The sequence below is a fragment of the Nothobranchius furzeri genome, chromosome 13, assembly GCF_043380555.1.
Source record: "Nothobranchius furzeri strain GRZ-AD chromosome 13, NfurGRZ-RIMD1, whole genome shotgun sequence".
Taxonomy (NCBI): domain Eukaryota; kingdom Metazoa; phylum Chordata; class Actinopteri; order Cyprinodontiformes; family Nothobranchiidae; genus Nothobranchius; species Nothobranchius furzeri.
The window spans coordinates 60786136-60805659 of record NC_091753.1 but is presented as its reverse complement, the minus strand read 5'-3'; the positions used below and the strand labels follow the sequence as shown (position 1 = coordinate 60805659).

The following is a 19524-nucleotide window of genomic DNA, read 5'->3' as shown; positions in this document are numbered from 1 at the left end:
ATGGGTTGACCTCCTGCTTGCTAGGCCTAATCAAAAATCACCTTTATCTAGTATATATTGTATGCTTATGGCAATTGAATCTGACTCATCAGGTAAAATCAGAACTGCCTGGGAGCGTGAATTAGGTCTTGAACTGTGTGAATCATGGTGGGATAAGGTGAATCTCATCATCCGTTCAAGTACGCCATGTGCTAGGCTACAGCTTATACAATTTAAAGTGATGAACAGAGTCCATTTCTCAAAATCCCGTTTATCTAAGATGTTTCCTTCAATCATAGACCAATGTGACAGGTGTCACACCTCCCCTTGCAATCTAAGCCATATGTTTTTTTTTTCTGTCCGAGTTTGAACAAGTTTTGGAGTGATTTTTTTTCTGTACTTTCGGGAGTTTTTGGAATACAAATCCGAGAGGACGCTCTAATAGCCATTTTTGGAGTTCCGATGACGCCTCTTAATATACAGTAATCCCTCGCTACTTCGCGGTTCGTTCATCGCGGATTCGCTGCTTCGCGGATTTTTTCTTTGGAGCATTTTTCAGGGGGAATTTGCAGATTCGCAGTATTTTTCACTGATTCGCGGTATTTTTCTATGCGAAATATCAAGAAATTCTTGTTTTTTTTCCATCAATTTCATCATAAAATGCACTTTTTGTAATAAAACTAAAAAAACCAAGTAAAAAAATTTTTTTTCTTGAGTTTTACCCACAAAAAGAGAATGTGATCATACGATAATTCACTATAGTACTGTATGTCAGACAGGTCGGCGGGATTCGGGAACTGAGCTTGTAGGGAGCGTGGTTTCACAGACGCGGAAGTGATAGCGTCGGTGAAACGCCGGCTGATCTAGGAAACCCCCGAGCGTTTGAGCGTCAAGGAAGTGACACGGAAATGCCGGGCTTTCCAGAAGTAAGATAACTTACTATGAGCTGATAGTTCGTTGGATTGATCGGTAGGTTGGAAACTCTGATCATGAATCTGAAGAATCGATGACTGAGTTGGAAAGGCGACTTCCGTTTATAGCCGCGGTTTGTGACGTAGATGCGACGTGGAGGAAATCCCCGCGAGGGGCATGCTGGGAGTCCCTACTTTGCGGATTTTCACCTATCGCGGCCAGGTCTGGAATGCATCTACCGCGATAAACGAGGGATTACTGTAACTCCCCAGCAAAATGAGATCTTGGCCATTTGCTCCCTCCTAGCTAGACGGTGTATTTTACTTCTTTGGAAGTCTCCCACGCCTCCATCTACATTGCAATGGCTTAACACTGTCCGGACATTTTTGAAGGTGGATAAGATCTCACTCACAGTGAAGGGTAGTTCAGCAAAACTTATCCACAAGTGGACACCCTTTCTGGAATATCTCAAATCTTTTCCTTAATGCGAAGCAACTTACCCATCCTGCGACTATATTGAAAAGAATCCGACACTTACTCCTTTCTTTTTTTTAGGTAGACATTGGATTTAAGCACCCCCCTTCCCCCTTGTATTTATCTATTTGCTTTTATTTTATTTTTAAATTTATTTATTTATTTATTTTTTCCTTTTTTCTCTCTTCTGTTTGATAAGTTAAAGTTAAAAAAGATTGGGAAAGAAATGTCTGAGAAAATATGTCATCTAAGTTGTATACAATCCAATGTATGTAAGTTTATATGTGTTCTTGATAAACAAATTTTAAAAAAAGGCATTCAGAAACTGGGGCAAACTCTTACAGGAAGAGGTCTGGCAGACTCAAAGCCACAACTGCATCAGAGGACAAGTTTCTGAGAGTTAACAGCTTGTGTGATAGGCAGATCACAGGACAACAGCTTCAAGCACAGATTAATAGTGGTCGTAGTAAGCAAGTCTCAGTTTCAACTGTGAAGAGAAGACTTGGAGCTGCAGCTTTGGCAGGACGAGTTGCAGCAAGAAAGCCGCTGCTAAGATGTCAGAATAAGAGAAATAGGCTTGCCTGGGCCATGAAACACCGCCACTGGTCTACTGAAGACTGGAAGAAGGTATTATGGACTGATGAATCCAAATTTGAAATCCTGGGTTCATCACGCAGGGTCTTTGTACGCCGTCGAGTAGGTGAAAGGATGGTTCACAGTGTGGCGTCCACTTTCAAACATGGAGGAGGAAGTGTCATGGTCTGGGGATGTTTTTCTGGATCCAGGTTCGGTGGCTTGTACAGACGGAGAGGCACCCTGAACCAAAACGGCTACCACAGCATTCTCCAGCGCCATGTAGTACCCTCTGGTATGGGCCTAGTGGGTCAGGGGTTCATCCTACAGCAAGATAGTGACCCTCAACATAAACCCAAGCTATGGCAGAACTACCTCAGGAACAAAGAACAAGATGGAGTGGCCAGCACAGTCTCCAGACAAACCCCATGGAGCTGGTTTGGGATGAACTGGACAGAAGAGTGAAAGCAAAGCAACCTACAAGTGCCACACATTCATGGGAACTTCTGCAGCAGATATGGAAGAACTTTCTGAAGAATATTTGATGTCTGTTGTAGAAAGAATGTCACGAGTGTGTTCAGCTGTTATATTTGCCATAGGTGGCTACTCTGATGAGTCAAAAGTTTAGAACACATTTTGGTCTATAAATTGGTTCCATGATTTCTTTTTTAACTCCAATTGCTTATTTGTACTATGCTTTCATTTCAGAGTGCAATGTGACGTTTAACTGCATCATGTCCAATAAAAAAAGATAGAAAAATTGGGGTGTTCTAAACTTTTGACCGGTTGTGTGTGTGTGTGTGTACAGTGTCAGACTCAATCTGTTTGAACACACACACCTATGCCTTTGAAATTAACATCACACTCCTGCGTGGAGATACGTTGATATCTGAACAACCATGTTTATGAGGAACAGAATCACAGTAAAGCTCACCTGAAAGGATTTTTTTTTTTTTTTTTGCATTTTTGCAAACGTTTCTATCTTGTTTACATTTAATTGTCCCTTTCAACTGCAGGAGCACTGGATCTCCCCCCAGAATGCCACTAACATAAAGCCCATGCATCCAACTTCCATCCACGGTGTAGAAGACATGATCCGGCTTGGAGACCTCAACGAAGCTGGGATCCTGCGCAACCTGCTTATCAGATACAGAGAAAAACTTATTTATGTGAGTTTTGTGATCAAATGTGTTGTCTACAACCTCTAAAACTTAAAAAAGCTGAAAAATTAGAGGTTACCTCTTATTTAACTTCATCTCTTTAATAACATCTCATCAATGTTGGGATGTTTATTAAAAATGATTTAGTATTTTATTAATTAAAAATCACACCATAGTTACATGTTGCTTAATGGATTAATGGATTTGTCCACTGCTTGAGACGGCTGGTTTCTTTTCAACCAGTTTCTCTAGCAGACTTAACCAGTTTAGTGGAGGAGACAAAGCCAAGTGGATCACTGGAGGACATCATACTCCCGCGTCTGCTTCAGGAAGTCTTTATATGTATTGCACCACTAAATCTGCACATAATCAATAGCAGTTTCGCTTCTGGATTGGTTCCAACAGAGTTTTGAAAAGCGGTTATTAACCCAATTTTAAAGAAACCTGGACTGGATGCTTCACTGCCTATTAGCATATTCAGCAGAGCAGGGACGGTGGTTGACGGAAACATCTTCTCATGACATCGAAGAAGCGGACATTGCTGGTTATTGAATCACCTGTCAGCAAAGTGGTAGGTGAAAACGGTGGGCACGGTGTAGAGGGCTCCTGAAGCTGGTGAATGTTCAAAGGTCAGTCGGCATTGAAGTAAAAAAACTGTTGTCTTACTCACCATCAAAAAGTTCCGGGGGAGGTGCGTCAGCAACCCGGACGTACTGCGGCATGGGTGCCACACTGGGACTTGGTCCAGGCGCACCAGAGATGTTTTGAACTTGCGGCCCCAGGGAAGAGACTTTATCATGGATTTTCAGCATTAACTCCTCCATCTGGAACAGGCGTTGATGGGAAGCAGCTACTTGCTCAACCAAGGTCTGGTTCTTTCACGCCGAACCAGGGTGGTGGTGACATTGAAAGAGACGGATTCAGCTATGTTGGCTTGTTGGCCGGATCATTTTGTCATGTTGGGGGTGGACAACATGAAGAATCAGTCAAGACTCAAATATGCAGTTAAAAAAGGAAAGGTTTATTTAACAATAACTGAGAAAGCTCCACAAACGTGGAGCAGGTGCAGGATCACCAACTCAAATGGTTATTTCTTGAAGACAGATAGCAGTTAGTGTCCAGGAGAGCTAGGAGTTTTAGCACTGAGGCTGTGCTGTTTCTTTGAATGGCTGGAGATTGAAGGGGGAGGTAGGAGGTCTGAAGTGGTGGCCCAAGGTAGGGTCTTAGGGCTCGATAGCCGAACGTAGATCCAGGGGGTGACTTGTGGGAGAGCGGGACACCTGGGGGGCTGGCAGGTGTGGACTTGATGGTTCTCTCCAGAGGTTATTATTGTTCAAGGTTGGTGGGTGGTTCAGAGGTGGTCATAGGGCCTGGAGGTGAAAAAAGGGTTAGGGGCTCGAAAGACTTTCCTGTTAGGGCTCAAAAAAGAGCAAACAAATTGTTGTCTGGTTGTACCCAAGGTGAGTAATCATCTGACATTGTGTAGTTGTTTGCCAGGACCTTAAATAGTCCAGTCTGATAGATTGGCTGACTCGCAGCAGCTGGGTCCACTCTGCCACACCACCCACCTGTAACCACAAGTGTATCCATAGTTGTTAGAGGTGGCCACTCAACTCAGACCATGACAATAGATGAGGTTAGGAACATAGATTGAACAGTAAATCGAGAGCTTCGCCTTCTCGCTCAACTCTCTCTTCACCATGGCAGACCGATGCAATGCCCACATCACTGCAGATGCAACACCAATTTGCCTATCGATTAGGGCCTGACCGATATAGGGGTCATTAACTCTATCGGCTATCGACCAAAAAGACGGCCGATATGGCCGATATAGCGCTACCTATCCAGTAGATGGTGCCAGCTTTATGAACTCATGTTGTGGGCTACACTCCTCGGGGGGTGGAGCCACCATCACAGCACACATGCAGCGGAGCAGCAGAGTCAAGCAGAGATGAGACGGTGATGAGGAAGTAGGAGGTAAGTCTTCAGTTTTAAGCATATTTTTTGTGTCCGTGGTAAGTTGAACGGTAAAATAAGCAATAATAAAAGTATGTTTCCCCTCAACATGCTTCCTAAGTTTATTGTGTGCCTCGTATTGAAAAGTTAACCTGAAAAAATAAAATAAAACTGCCGCAGCATTACGCTCTGCAGAGCTCACGCTGCTTCCCCTTTAGTCATGCAGGGCAGTAAGTAAGTAACAATGGCCTTTTTCTGGTAGACATTCTGGAATATTCTCAGACAATTTCCTCCGCTCTTCTTCAGCAGTCTTTTCAAACTCACGCGGTTCGGTTCACCCGCGGCTTGCGAAAAAAATAGTGCAGATGCCGAAACTAGCGTTGCATGGTGCGGGTTGGAGCGCCGGCGTGCAGCGCTTCAGCGACCCATGTGGCCTATACAGGTGCTGGCCAGTAAATTAGAATATCATCAAAAGGTTGAAAATATTTCAGTAATTCCATTCAAAACGTGAAACTTGTACATTATATTCATGCAATGCACACAGACCAATGTATTTCCAATGTTCATTACATTTAAATTTGATATTCATAAGTGACAACTAATGAAAACTCCAAATTTGGTATCTCAAAAAATTAGAATATTCTGAAAAGGCTGAATATAGAAGACACCTGCTGCCACTCTAATCAGCTGATTTACTCAAAACACCTGCAAAGGCCTTTAAAAGGTCCCTCAGTCTTGTTTTGAAGGCACCACAATCATGGGGAAGACTTCTGACTTAACAGCTGTCCAAAAGACAATCATTGACACCTTGCACAAGGGGGGCAAGACACAAAAGGTGATTGCTAAAGAAGCTGGCTGTTCGCAGAGCTCTGTGTCCAAGCACATTAACAGACAGGCGAAGGGACGGAAAAAATGTGGTAGAAAAAAGTGTACAAGCTCTAGGGATAACCGCACCCTGCAGAGAATTGTGACGACAAACCCATTCAAAAATGTGGGGGAGATCCACAAAGAGTGGACTGCAGCTGGAGTCAGCGCTTCAAGAACCACCACGAGGAGACTCATGAAAGACATGGGATTCAGGTGTCGCATTCCGTGTGTCAAGCCACTCTTGAACAAGAAACAGCGCAAGAAAGCGTCTCGCCTGGGCCAAGGACAAAAAGGACTGGACTGATGCTGAGTGGTCCAAAGTTATGTTTTCTGATGAAAGCAAGTTCTGCATTTCCTTTGGAAATCAAGGACCCAGAGTCTGGAGGAAGAGCGGAGAAGCACAGAATCCACGTTGCATGAGGTCCAGTGTAAAGTTTCCACCGTCAGTGATGGTGTGGGGTGCCATGTCATCTGCCTGTGTTGGCCCACTCTGTTTCCTGAGGTCCAGGGTCAATGCAGCCGTCTACCAGGAAGTTTTAGAGCACTTCATGCTTCCTGCTGCTGACCAACTTTATGGGGATGCAGACTTCACCTTTCAACAGGACTTGGCACCTGCACACAGTGCCAAAACCACCAGCACCTGGTTCAAGGACCATGGTATCCCTGTCCTTGATTGGCCAGCAAACTCGCCTGACCTTGACCCCATAGAAAATCTATGGGGTATTGTGAAGCGGAGGATGCAATACGCTAGACCCAACAATGCAGAGGAGCTGAAGACGACTATCAGAGCAACCTGGGCTCTCATAACACCTGAGCAGTGCCACAGACTGATCGAGTCCATGCCACGCCGCATTACTGCAGTTATTGAGGCAAAAGGAGCCCCGACTAAGTATTGAGTGCTATACATGCACATTCTTTTCATGTTCATTCTTTTCAGTTGGCCAACATTAGAGAAACAAACATTTTTTCATTGGCCTTTAGAATATTCTAATTTTCTGAGATACCAGATTTGATGTTTTCATTGGTTGTCACCTATAAATATCAAAATTAAACGTAATAAACATCGGAAATACATTGGTCTGTGTGCATTGCATGAATATAATGTACAAGTTTCACGTTTTGAATGGAATTACTGAAATATTTTCAACCTTTTGATGATATTCTAATTTACTGGCCAGCACCTGTAGAATAGGATAACAAGGGCGATGAATGAAGGCGGTCCCCGTTTCGCAACGCTTCGACGGCACACGACCGTTGTCGCAGCTGAGGACGGGCGAGGGGGGGTTGGCAAGTGGCAACAAAGCAATGAAACGCTGTGCAGGGAGTCCCCCCTCCTCTGGGAGAGGAGTAGGGGGTGGTAATACGAGAAAATAAACATTCCTCTCTACAATAGAACTATTGTATTTTTTAAGACTTATATTTTACATAAGGCTTATACATTGCCACATACTAGTCATTTAACGTATCTTATTTTTATTTTCCTAATACTGTCGGCTTTGGAAAGGATCTAAACACAAAAGTGTAAAACTCAAAAGTATTTTAATGCCAAAAATCAGGTGACAGAAATAAAATCGGGTAGCTAGGACGCTGAAACCAGCAGAGTATGACTGAAACTGAATCGTATGCACTGAGGAGTGAGAGATGACAGAGGACTAGTTATGAGGAGGAGCTATGAGTGGGAGCAGAGGACAGCAGGGGAACACAGGAGGAATTATAAATGAAAATATTTTAAAAGAAAGAATCCTAAAAGGGAAAGAAGAATAACTAGAAAAAAATACCTGACAACAAACGGAGTAGAAAATTCAGTGGAAGGAAGAAAAAAAGACTTGAATACTAAATGAGAAAACCTGAACAGCTGGGGAACCAAACAAAAACAGAGCCATTGGTTTTGAGCCACAATGTCTGATATCATTTATTTACACGATCATTTTTAAACTTTAAGTATAAAAATGCCACATTTAATGTATTTTACTTTGTCTTGGTATCAACAGACATATAACTGTACTTTTATGCTGATTATTTTATTACAGATGGAAAAAGAGGGTCGTAGTAAGGTGTGGGACTACTTCACTGAAGATCCATCTGGTGATGTCATCTGCAGCATCTGCTCATCTTCAGTAGTAGTTTGTGTGTTCTGTTGTTTTTGAGATTGCAAAATAAATCTTATTTGCATTACTTGGAAACCCCAGTGAGTTATTGAGACAGTTCTTTGGTGTGTAATAGAGAAATAAGTTTGCATCAAAAAGGCAGAGAATGAAGGGTTTAATCTTAAGAACATTTGTATTTATTTTTTTGTGAGGGAGATTTATCGGCCATTATATCGGCTATCGGCCTTTGTTAAAAGTTTTATATCGGTATCGGTCCCAAAAAAGCATATCGGTCGGGCCCTACTATCGATCTCCCGATCTTTCTTTCCCTCACCCATGAACAACTTGCGACTTAAAACTGACTTCAAATAACATGTGGTGATCAGTAAACAGTGTAAGGTAACATGTATGCTCCACAGAAACACAACTCAGTAAAAAAAAAAAAAAGGTGGTGTTGCTAAACATTTTGCTCAACTTTTTGTCGGACTCTGAAGCAGGAAATGGCTGCAGGGAGTGAAACAGAAGGCAAAACCTCCAGAGCAATCGGTGACTCTGCCCCTTAGCCAATCAGCGGCCAGAATCACAATGCCGGTCCAACTCAGCCTTACCAGGTACCTCAACGGAGCAAGGACTTAAATTAGGAGAGAAAGAAGAGGGAAAATACCTAACCATGCCCTTGGGAATAGTGGTCGGGCCGATCTGCATCAGTCTTGCGTTACTCTGAGTAGTGTTGTTGTAAAACTACCTACTGTATGAGTAAATATTATTGCTTTTAAGCTTATATTACCTTTGTCGCGAGCGTGTCCTATTTGTCGGTTCCTTTAAAACCTGGTTCCGTTAGAACTTAATAAGACTGCGCTGCTTTCTCAGGGTTCGTGGGGCGTCGGTGAGTTTTATTGTATTAGACCCTGGTTTGGACTCCCTAATTAGAATCAGTTTCCTATTTTAAGGAGAAATTATATGCCATACTTGTTTCTTTGTGAGAGCACACTTCCTTTTAATATCTCCCGTTATCTAGTGATTTTAGATACTAGGGCAAAGTTCAGCGGGTGGCCATCCGTCGCTGACAATTCTTTGGGTTATTAGGATTAATTTGCGCCTCTGTCAGCTTTTGTGGGCGGTGGTAACTAGAAAATGATTCTTGTTAGTTGATCAGGCTAACATAGATTTATCAATTAATCTAATTAATCCAACCTTCTCACGCTGGCGGAGACTTTTTCACGCTTGCAAACAGAGCCTAAATTAACCTACTAATGTTTTGGCTTATCATCCTTAGGATGTCTCGTTACTCGCGGGAGAGGAGAAGACAAGCTTCTTTACTTAAGGTTTCTTTTTATTAATCTGTCACAAACCGTAAAGCAAATCCTGATAATTCAGGAACCTGTAATTACAATATGCTTACCTCTCCTTATGATAGGTCGGGGCTCCCACTTGAACCTTTAAAGAGGACCTTTAAGAATCAGGAATGTGGATTCTTTTTCAAAAAGTTTATTACAAGATTAAAAAATGGGTAGATATAAAACTGATCACTTCCCCCAAGGAGAAATTAGTCCTAATAATTAACTAAGAATGATGAGTTGGCTTACACCAACTCTTAAGTCTTCTTCAGCTTCAGGTTAATACCCTCTAACACACGCTCACTAACAACTCCTGCTACTCTTCTCCCCAAAAACTGACCTGTCATCCTCCGTGCTCTGTCTCTCACTGTCGACTGCCCCAACTGTGTCAGCTCTGCTTCTAGCTGCTCTTTTTATACTCTTCTTGGGTCAGCTTAGACAAAGTAAATGTTTTCCAGTTACACATCCATCATTATCACACGACAGCAAGGTCATGGGGTCATTCATCAGTTTCATACTTTTTAGCTCAACACAAGACATTTGGTGTCTTTTCCCGATGTCCAGGACTCTTCATGAAGGCTTTTTAGCTCAACACAGGCCATTTGGTGTCATCTTTGCAGCAGATCTTCAGTTTCTTCCAAAGTCCAGCATTCTTCAGGAAGGCTTTTCGTCTCCTGATAAGCTCTTTTCAGTCTGCCTCCTATGGTTCCACCTCTCCTGCTGGTGGTTGAGTCAGACACTTCTTGACCTTTTGCCCAATTTTACTCACCGAAGCAAGTTCTGATCCCTTGGATTCTTCATGAAGGGTTTGTCCACTTCTGAGATGCTTTATCTTCAGTTGATCTTCTTTTGTCCCAGCTTGGATGCTATTTGTGCAGTTGGGCCCCTGTCTTCTGGCTGATTTTACTTGCATAAGCAAGTACAGTGTGTTTCAGTGTGGGTCCAATCTTATCTCTGTGGCCCACCTGTTGACTCCGTTTCTTGCCACAGTTTCTGACCCGCAGGAACTTGCAACATCCCCCATGAGAAAAATCTAGCCAGGGGACCATAAACTGCAGTGCAGACACACAAGCTTTCAGGCACCGAACATCCATTTCACTCAGGAATGGCTGAACGCTCAGAAACTGAACTGTGGCTTCCACTTCGATCCTCCTCATCATCAGACTCCTCTTTAGCAGGCTGTGCTTTAGCTGCAGATTTAGCAGCTGCTTTGGCTGCAGGTTTAGCGGCAGCTGCTTTGGCTGGAGCAGCCTTCTTTGGGGGTGGAGCTGCCTCCTCCTCCTCCTCTGAATCGTCTTCATCATCGTCGTCATCATCATCAGAAGACTCCTTTGCAGCAGGTTTGGCCTTTGCTGGGGCTTTGGCAGGAGGCTTGGCAGCTGGTTTTGCTGCTTTTGCTGCTTTCTTGGGAGGTGGGGCCTCCTCTGACCTATAAAGTGTGGCAAGTAACTGTGGCAAGGTGGATAAACGAGGGCCCGGGTGGGGTTCGATCCCCAGACTCCCGGGTGAGAGTCATACTCTCTAACCAGTCAGCCAAAGGGACATCCCCTTGGTCAAGTGGCCAGGGCGCATGATCAATCGGGACATTGTGACAGAACGCTCACACTGTCACATCTTCCCCCCTCTTTCCACAAGCACGTCCTTGTGCTCCCGCGCAGGGTGCCACAAACCTCACATCCATGAACCTACTTGACAGTACTACATGGATCCTGCCAACAACGCCAAATGTGGCAAAGTTAAAGATGCTTGCGCCTTATCAGTGTAGCTGTCCTTCAGGTCAGAATCATATGGAGCTGTTAGTTCAGGACTCCCACTTCTTAACAGAACTTGCTGGGGGAGGGGTGATGTCACCACATCCTGCACATTCTGCTTGTCTCTTGTTGCTCAGCTGACTGGGTGCTTTTCCTCTGTTCAGCTGTCTCTTCTCATATCTGCAGGCTAAGATCATTCAACAAAATGCCTTTTTTTTAAAATAAAGCAACACCCGTCTCTGCTTTCGCCTCCATGGGTGCACTCACAGACCTGCCAGGAGATGATGCTAGGTTCATATCTCAAGCAGGTCCTGCAAAAACAAATTTTAATTGGGGCAGAGAGTTCCAATGCTCCCAGGTATAAGTCCGTCCCCCTTTACAGGTGGCACGGTTTCTCCTCTCGGAGCCCCGACCACTTTATTAAGGAGCACAGAGTTCCACACATTACGCATGTTCCCGGCGTCCAGCCCCTCCATTGAGCGTAACGATACCCGGCAGGGGAAGCTGTGAAGCTAGGAAACATGGCTACTTTACAGTCAGTGAAAGAACCTCCCCGCGATACCAAAACGAGGCCCATGCTACACAAATTCTGGCATATCACCTCTTTACGAGATTTTAATTCAGCCATGACGTTTAATCAAGTAATTTCTTCAGTGATGTTATTCTTCTCACTTGTGTTTCAGCATTCGGACAGCGCTCAGCCACAGCTCTAGCTGTTCCAGCCTCATTCTGAATGCTTCGGTTACAAGACACTGCTAAAATGCCCTGCGGTTCGCCTTGATATGTGGCTATCTCTCCGGTTACAAATCTCACATTAAGGAGAATATTCTCCGGTTTTACCGTTAAAGATCTACAGTAACCCCTCGTTTATCGCAGTAGATGCGTTCCAGACCTGGCCGCGATAGGTGAAAATCCGCGAAGTAGGGACTCCCAGCATGCCCCTCGCGGGGATTCCCTCCACGTCGCATCTACGTCACAAACCGCGGCTATAAACGGAAGTCGCCTTTCCAGCTCACCACTCAGTCATCGTTTCTTCAGATTCATGATCAGAGTTTCCAACCTACCGATCAATCCAACGAACTATCAGCTCATAGTAAGTTATCTTACTTACTTCTGGAAAGCCCGGCATTTCCGTGTCACTTCATTGACGCTCAAACGCTCGGGGGTTTCCTAGATCAGCCGGCGTTTCACCGACGCTATCACTTCCGCGTCTGTGAAACCACGCTCCCTACAAGCTCAGCTCCCGAATCCAGCCGACCTGTCTGACATACAGTACTATATTGAATTATCGTATGATCACATTCTCTTTTTGTGGGTAAAACTCAAGAAAAATTTTTTTTTACTTGTTTTTTTTAGTTTTATTACAAAAAGTGCATTTTATGATGAAATTGATGAAAAAAACAAGAATTTCTTGATATTTCGCATAGAAAAATACCGCGAATCAGTGAAAAATACCGCAAATCTGCGAATTCCCCCTGAAAAATGCTCCAAAGAAAAAATCCGCGAAGCAGCGAATCTGCGATGAACGAACCGCGAAGTAGCGAGGGATTACTGTATCTGCCACGGCTGGTTAGTTTTTCTTATTTTTATTTTATTCGCTTTTACGTCTTATTTCTTATTCTTATTCTTTATTTTTATTTATTTTTTGTCTAGTTCATCCTTGGCTTTTCTTGCGTCGGAAAGCCGTAATTTCATTATACCTTTTCAAGTTAATCGTCCGTTCTCCCGGTTTCTTTCCTTTTCGAGAAACTGGTGCGGTTTTCACTCCAAGGTTATAAGCATATTAGGTCCATAGTGCGCAAGCTTTTATCAGCCTAGAAAACAGTTCTACTTCGGTAAGTCCGGTATCTAATATTTACCTTCACTATGTAGCCCCTCGTTGCGGCGCCATGTCACGAGCGTGTCCTATTTGTCGGTTCCTTTAAAACCTGGTTCCGTTAGAACTTAATAAGACTGCGCTGCTTTCTCAGGGTTCGTGGGGTGTCGGTGAGTTTTATTGTATTAGACCCTGGTTTGGACTCCCTAAATTAGAATCAGTTTCCTATTTTAAGGAGAAATGATATGCTATACTTGTTTCTTTGTGAGAGCACACTTCCTTTTACTATCTCCCGTTATCTAGTGATTTTAGATACTAGGGCAAAGTTCAGCGGGTGGCCATCCGTCGCTGACAATTCTTTGGGTTATTAGGATTAATTTGCGCCTCTGTCAGCTTTTGTGGGCGGTGGTAACTAGAAAATGATTCTTGTTAGTTGATCAGGCTAACAGATTTATCAATTTATCTAATTAATCCAACCTGCCCATGCTGGCGGAGACTTTTTCACGCTTGCAAACAGAGCCTAAATTAACCTACTAATGTTTTGGTTTATCATCCTTAAGACATCTCGTTACTCACGGGAGAGGAGAAGACAAGCTTCTTTACTTAAGGTTTCTTTTTATTAATCTGTCACAAACCGTAAAGCAAATCCTGATAATTCAGGAACCTGTAATTACAATATGCTTACCTCTCCTTATGATAGGTCGGGGCTCCCACTTGAACCTTTAAAGAGGACCTTTAAGAATCAGGAATGTGGATTCTTTTTCAAAAAGTTTATTACAAGATCAAAAAATACAAAAAATGGGTAGATATAAAACTGACCACTTCCCCCAAGGAGAAATTAATCCTAATAATTATCTAAGAACAGGGACGAAATTTTGATTTCAGAAGTGGGGGGGACACAGCAGGCTTGAGCGGATTTGGGGTGGGGGTGTTATGTAAAGACCCTTTGACACGTCACATGCCCATCTCAATAATTTTTCCATCCTCAATATATATATATATATCAAAGTTAAAAAATGTACAACTCTATTATCATTAATATTTATTATCATTATTGAAGTGCAGTTTTGGCTGTTGACAATGGATAGGCCATTGTATTTATTGTTTTGGGTCTTTTTTTATTGTTTTTGGTGCAACATTTTCTAACAGGGAGTGAGATTCTTTTTTTTATTTAATTTTTGTTTGTTTTTTTATTCATTTAGAAGTTCTGGTTCTGGACATTTCAATGTTAAATGAAGGTTTATTTGTTGCATTTTAAAGGGTGTACTTGCATTATTATGATATATTAACATTATATTAGTGGTTATTTTGGTCTAGATAATGTTGACAATGATATCGTTTATCATCAACAATTTGTTGGACAAAATATCGTCCAGCAAAATTTGTTACTTTCCCAGGCCTAGTCAAAAGTATAAAAAGTATTTTTACATAAACGGTCCCTCCTGAGATCTGGCCGTTATTTCATTTGCTGTGTTAGAGAACATGCTGAACTAATGTTTTACACATGATCATCACCCTAACATTTGTCACAATGATCAATTTTATGTCTATCGTATCTTCATTATTTCAACCTCACCTGTGAGCCTCCAGCCTCTGCTCCATCTCCTCCAGGCTCTCGTCCTCCATCTCCTATAGCCTCTCCTGCTGTACCTTCACCGGTCTCTCCTCCTGCATCTCTGTCAGTCACCTGAAAAAAAGATGCATGAACTATAAACAGTGGGAGATTTTGGAATGGAACAAACAGAAATATTTACAGGATGGTTCTAGTATGATTCACAATTATTATTAATATAATGTGTAAATTATTCATTACCAATTTGAGTGTATAAAAACATATTAAATATGTTTTTTCCCTTAAACGTGTTTAAACAGTTGTTGCATTTCAACACACAAAAAATAAATGGAAAAAATAAGATAAATCTAATGAAAAGTGTACATATTTGACATTAATCTTAAAAAAATCTGTTGACGATGATGATACTGTTCATTTTTCAGAGCTTTTTAATGTGAACATATACATTGCAATAGATAAGTTTACAATAAAGTTAAATGATAAAAGTTTTGAAGTTACACTTCTACTACTACTAGTAATAATAATCATGATAATAGTAATAATAATAATAAATTATAATAATACGAATAAATTGTGTCTGAGGAGTCAGTTATGTGGAGGAGATTAGTTTGTAAAAGTTAGTTTTGAGTATGTTTGTGAAGGAGGAGGTGAGTCTGAGCTTAATGCAGGTCTGTCACATGTTCCAACTTACGTTTTGACTTTGAAAGAAGTCTCTTATATCCACTTTCGTTTCTTGACATGCTGCCGCCTGGCTGTGCCTAACTACCAAAGACTCACAAATGAACACTTATTCAAATGTTATGTGATGGAAGCTGAGCTGAGCTCTGATATTACACAGCGTCTAGTTGACGATGTGACTCAGTACCGGTGTTCCCTAGCGGCTCCAAACTAGCAAAACAACGTGAGCACGTTCTGACTGTTTACAACTTGAGTGACAGCAGCAACAGCCAATAATACGTTAGCAAGTATCAGCAGAGCCAATAGATTAGATTTTGGGTGGGTCTAATAGGAAACCGGTTTCCGTTTCGGTCCTAGTGCTCAATCAAATCCATTTAATGGAGCGTAATATTGTTTTTGGACGGAAAAAAGTGAAGGGGACCGAAACTGCCTTTTGAAAAAGTGGGGGGGACATGTCCCACCCGTCCCCCCCCCAAAATTACGTCCCAGTCTAAGAATAATGAGTTGGCTTACACCAACTCTTAAGTCTTCTTCAGCTTCAAGCTAATGCCCTCTAACACACGCTCAGTAACAACTCCTGCTACTCTTCTCCCCAACACAAGACTAGCTCAACACAAGACATTTGGTGACTTTTCCCGATGTCCAGGACTCTTCATGAAGGCTTTTTAGCTCAACACAGGCCATTTGGTGTCATCTTTGCAGCCAGGGACGAAATTTTGATTTCAGAAGTGGGGGGGACACACCAGGCTTGTGCGGATTTGGGGTGGGGGTGTTATGTAAAGACCCTTTGACACGTCACATGCCCATCTCAATAATTTTTCCATCCTCAATATATATATATATATATATATATATATATATATATATATCAAAGTTAAAAAATGTACAACTCTATTATCATTAATATTTATTATCATTATTGAAGTGCAGTTTTGGCTGTTGACAATGGATAGGCCATTGTATTTATTGTTTTGGGTCTTTTTTTATTGTTTTTGGTGCAACATTTTCTAACAGGGAGTGAGATTCTTTTTTTTATTTAATTTTTGTTTGTTATTTTTATTCATTTAGAAGTTCTGGTTCTGGACATTTCAATGTTAAATGAAGGTTTATTTGTTGCATTTTAAAGGGTGTACTTGCATTATTATGACATATTAACATTATATTAGTGGTTATTTTGGTCTAGATAATGTTGACAATGATATTGTTTATCATCAACAATTTGTTGGACAAAATATCATCCAGCAAAATTTGTTACTTTCCCAGGCCTAGTCAAAAGTATAAAAAGTATTTATACATAAACGGTCCCTCCTGAGATCTGGCCGTTTGTTCATTTGCTGTGTTAGAGGACATGCTGAACTAATGTTTTACACATGATCATCACCCTAACATTTGTCACAATGATCAATTTTATGTCTATCGTATCTTCATTATTTCAACCTCACCTGTGAGCCTCCAGCCTCTGCTCCATCTCCTCCAGGCTCTCGTCCTCCATCTCCTACAGCCTCTCCTGCTGTACCTTCACCGGTCTCTCCTCCTGCATCTCTGTCGGTCACCTGAAAAAAAGATGCATGAACTATAAACAGTGGGAGATTTTGGAATGGAACAAACAGAAATATTTACAGGATGGTTCTAGTATGATTCACAATTATTATTAATATAATGTGTAAATTATTCATTACCAATTTGAGTGTATAAAAACATATTAAATATGTTTTTTCCCTTAAAAGTGTTTAAACAGTTGTTGCATTTCAACACACAAAAAATAAATGGAAAAAATAAGATAAATCTAATGAAAAGTGTACATCTTTGACATTAAGCTTAAAAAAATCTGTTGACGATGATGATACTGTTCATTTTTCAGAGCTTTTTAATGTGAAAATATGCATTGCAATAGATAAGTTTACAATAAAGTTAAATGATAAAAGTTTTGAAGTTACACTTCTACTACTACTACTACTAGTAATAATAATTATGATGATAATAGTAATAATAAAAACATAATAATTATAATAATACGAATAAATTGTGTCTGAGGAGTCAGTTATGTGGAGGAGATGAGTTTGTAAAAGTTAGTTTTGAGTATGTTTGTGAAGGAGGAGGTGAGTCTGAGCTTAATGCAGCGGTGTCACATGTTCCAACTTACGTTTTGACTTTGAAAGAAGTCTCTTATATCCACTTTCGTTTTCTTGACATGCTGCCTCCTGGCTGTGCCTAACTACCAAAGACTCACAAATGAACACTTATTCAAATGTTATGTGATGGAAGCTGAGCTGAGCTCTGATATTACACAGCGTCTAGTTGACGATGTGACTCAGTACCGGTGTTCCCTAGCGGCTCCAAACTAGCAAAACAACGTGAGCACGTTCTGTTTACTACTTGGAGTGACAGCAGCAACAGCCAATAATATGTTAGCAAGTATCAGCAGAGCCAATAGATTAGCTTTTGGGTGGGTCTAATAGGAAACCGGTTTCCGTTTCGGTCCTAGTGCTCAATCAAATCCATTTAATGGAGCGTAACATTGTTTTTGGACGGAAAAAAGTGAAGGGGACCGAAACTGCCTTTTGAAAAAGTGGGGGGGACATGTCCCACCCGTCCCCCCCCAAAATTACGTCCCAGCTTGCAGCAGATCTTCAGTTTTTTCCAAAGTCCAGCATTCTTCAGGAAGGCATTTCGTCTCCTGATAAGCTCTTTTCAGTCTGCCTCCTTTGGTTCGACCTCTCCTGCTGATGGTTGAGTCAGACACTTCTTGACCTTTTGCCCAATTTTACTCGCAGAAGCAAGTTCTGATCCCTTGGATTCTTCATGAAGGGTTTGTCCACTTCTGAGATGCTTTATCTTCAGTTGATCTTTTGTCCCAGCTTGGATGCTTGTTGTGCAGTTGGGCCCCTGTCTTCTGGCTGATTTTACTTGCATAAGCAAGTTCAGTGTGTTTCAGTGTGGGTACAATCTTATCTCTGTGGCCCACCTTTTGACTCAGTTTCTTGCCACAGTTTCTGACCCGCAGGAACTTGCAACACCTTTACTTATGACCAAAAAGCTGTGATACTCTATGTAAATATAGAATATCAACCTGTTTGGTCGTTGAGTGTTTAATCAGAAGATTCTAGGATTCTTTGCATTTTTCAGGGATCAACACACTTCGTTTCAATTCAGACAGTCATGTTTATAAAAAGTAAGAATTTATTTTCTAGTGAAAAACATGACAAGTTACTTAGACTACTGTGATGGATGGGTCTAGGTGGATGGATGTGATGTATGGTGACTATGTGTGAATGAGAGGTTATCAGAACCTTCGTATCTAGAAGACTTGAATTCTAGGTGAAAAGAATTTGGTTGCATTTAACTCTGAAGTTGGTTCTTATCAAAAAGGCATCAGACACGATCTGTGTGTCTACCTCACCCTTTCTTTGGAGACCATCTTCGCAGATCCGAAGGTCAGGGAAGTCGGATGACCTCTGGGCACTGAGGTTTGGTAGATTAACTGCAGCACCGACCCTTCGGTCCAGAGATGTTTCCGAGTCACAACAAATGGATGAAATCATTTGAGTCTAGAACAGCTGTTTCTGAATAGCTGAAGGAACCATTTTGCTGTATCAGCTTTGTGTAGCAGGGTTTGGACAGCTTGTCAAAAATGCTCTGGGTTACAGAGGTTTTGCTTTGGATGGCCTGTCCGGAGCTTTCTCTAGAACTGAATGATGGAAAGCTGGAATGCGACTGCTGAATCACCTGAGTGATTCTGTTTTAATATTTTCATATTAATCAATAGTAACTTTTAAAACTTGTTCTTTAAATGCGAGGATCACATCAAAACAAGAGAGACCCCTGATAAAACAACAGGATATCCACTCCCTACTCTTCATGCTTTTCGCAGGCGGGCAGATTAAGCACATGTGCTGTTGCACATTATGACCAGCGAAGGGAGGGGGTTTAGCCCGTGCCCTTCCTGGGGTGCTCCCGAGATGGTGGAGTAAACCACCAACGCTAACCCGCTAGGTGCAACACCTGAGCCTGCCTGTGGGGTTCATCTCTGGATCCACGTCTTTTATCCTCCCCTCCTTGGGCTGGATCAGGCTCGAAGCTTCTGAGAGCCCATCCAGCAGTGGATCCTCCGGCGGGGGCGGGACCTCCAGAAGCACCCGCCAGTCATCCACAAGTCATCTGTTGCTTAAAACCTTGAAACAAATAAAACACCATTAAAATACCACCACCAGGGATTGTACATTCCTTCATGGTCTAATGTTATTAAATATCCCGGACAAGCCCCCATTTATGTTACGTCCCCGACATGAGATGGTAAAATGTGAAGGATGGGGATAGCATAAAAACTGGCGGAGGAGTTTAAAATGGGTTTATTTGTAAGG

General features: G+C 41.9%; 1 protein-coding gene across 1 annotated transcript in view; it reads left to right on the top strand.

Annotated features, from left to right (window-relative positions):
• myo7aa (myosin VIIAa) overlaps positions 1–19524 on the top strand; it is a 184608-nt gene that overhangs the window by 16661 nt on the left and 148423 nt on the right. The window contains exon 3 of the mRNA XM_070543727.1: positions 2955–3107. Coding sequence (XP_070399828.1) covers positions 2955–3107 — 153 coding nt within the window. The remainder of the gene's footprint in view (positions 1–2954; positions 3108–19524) is intronic.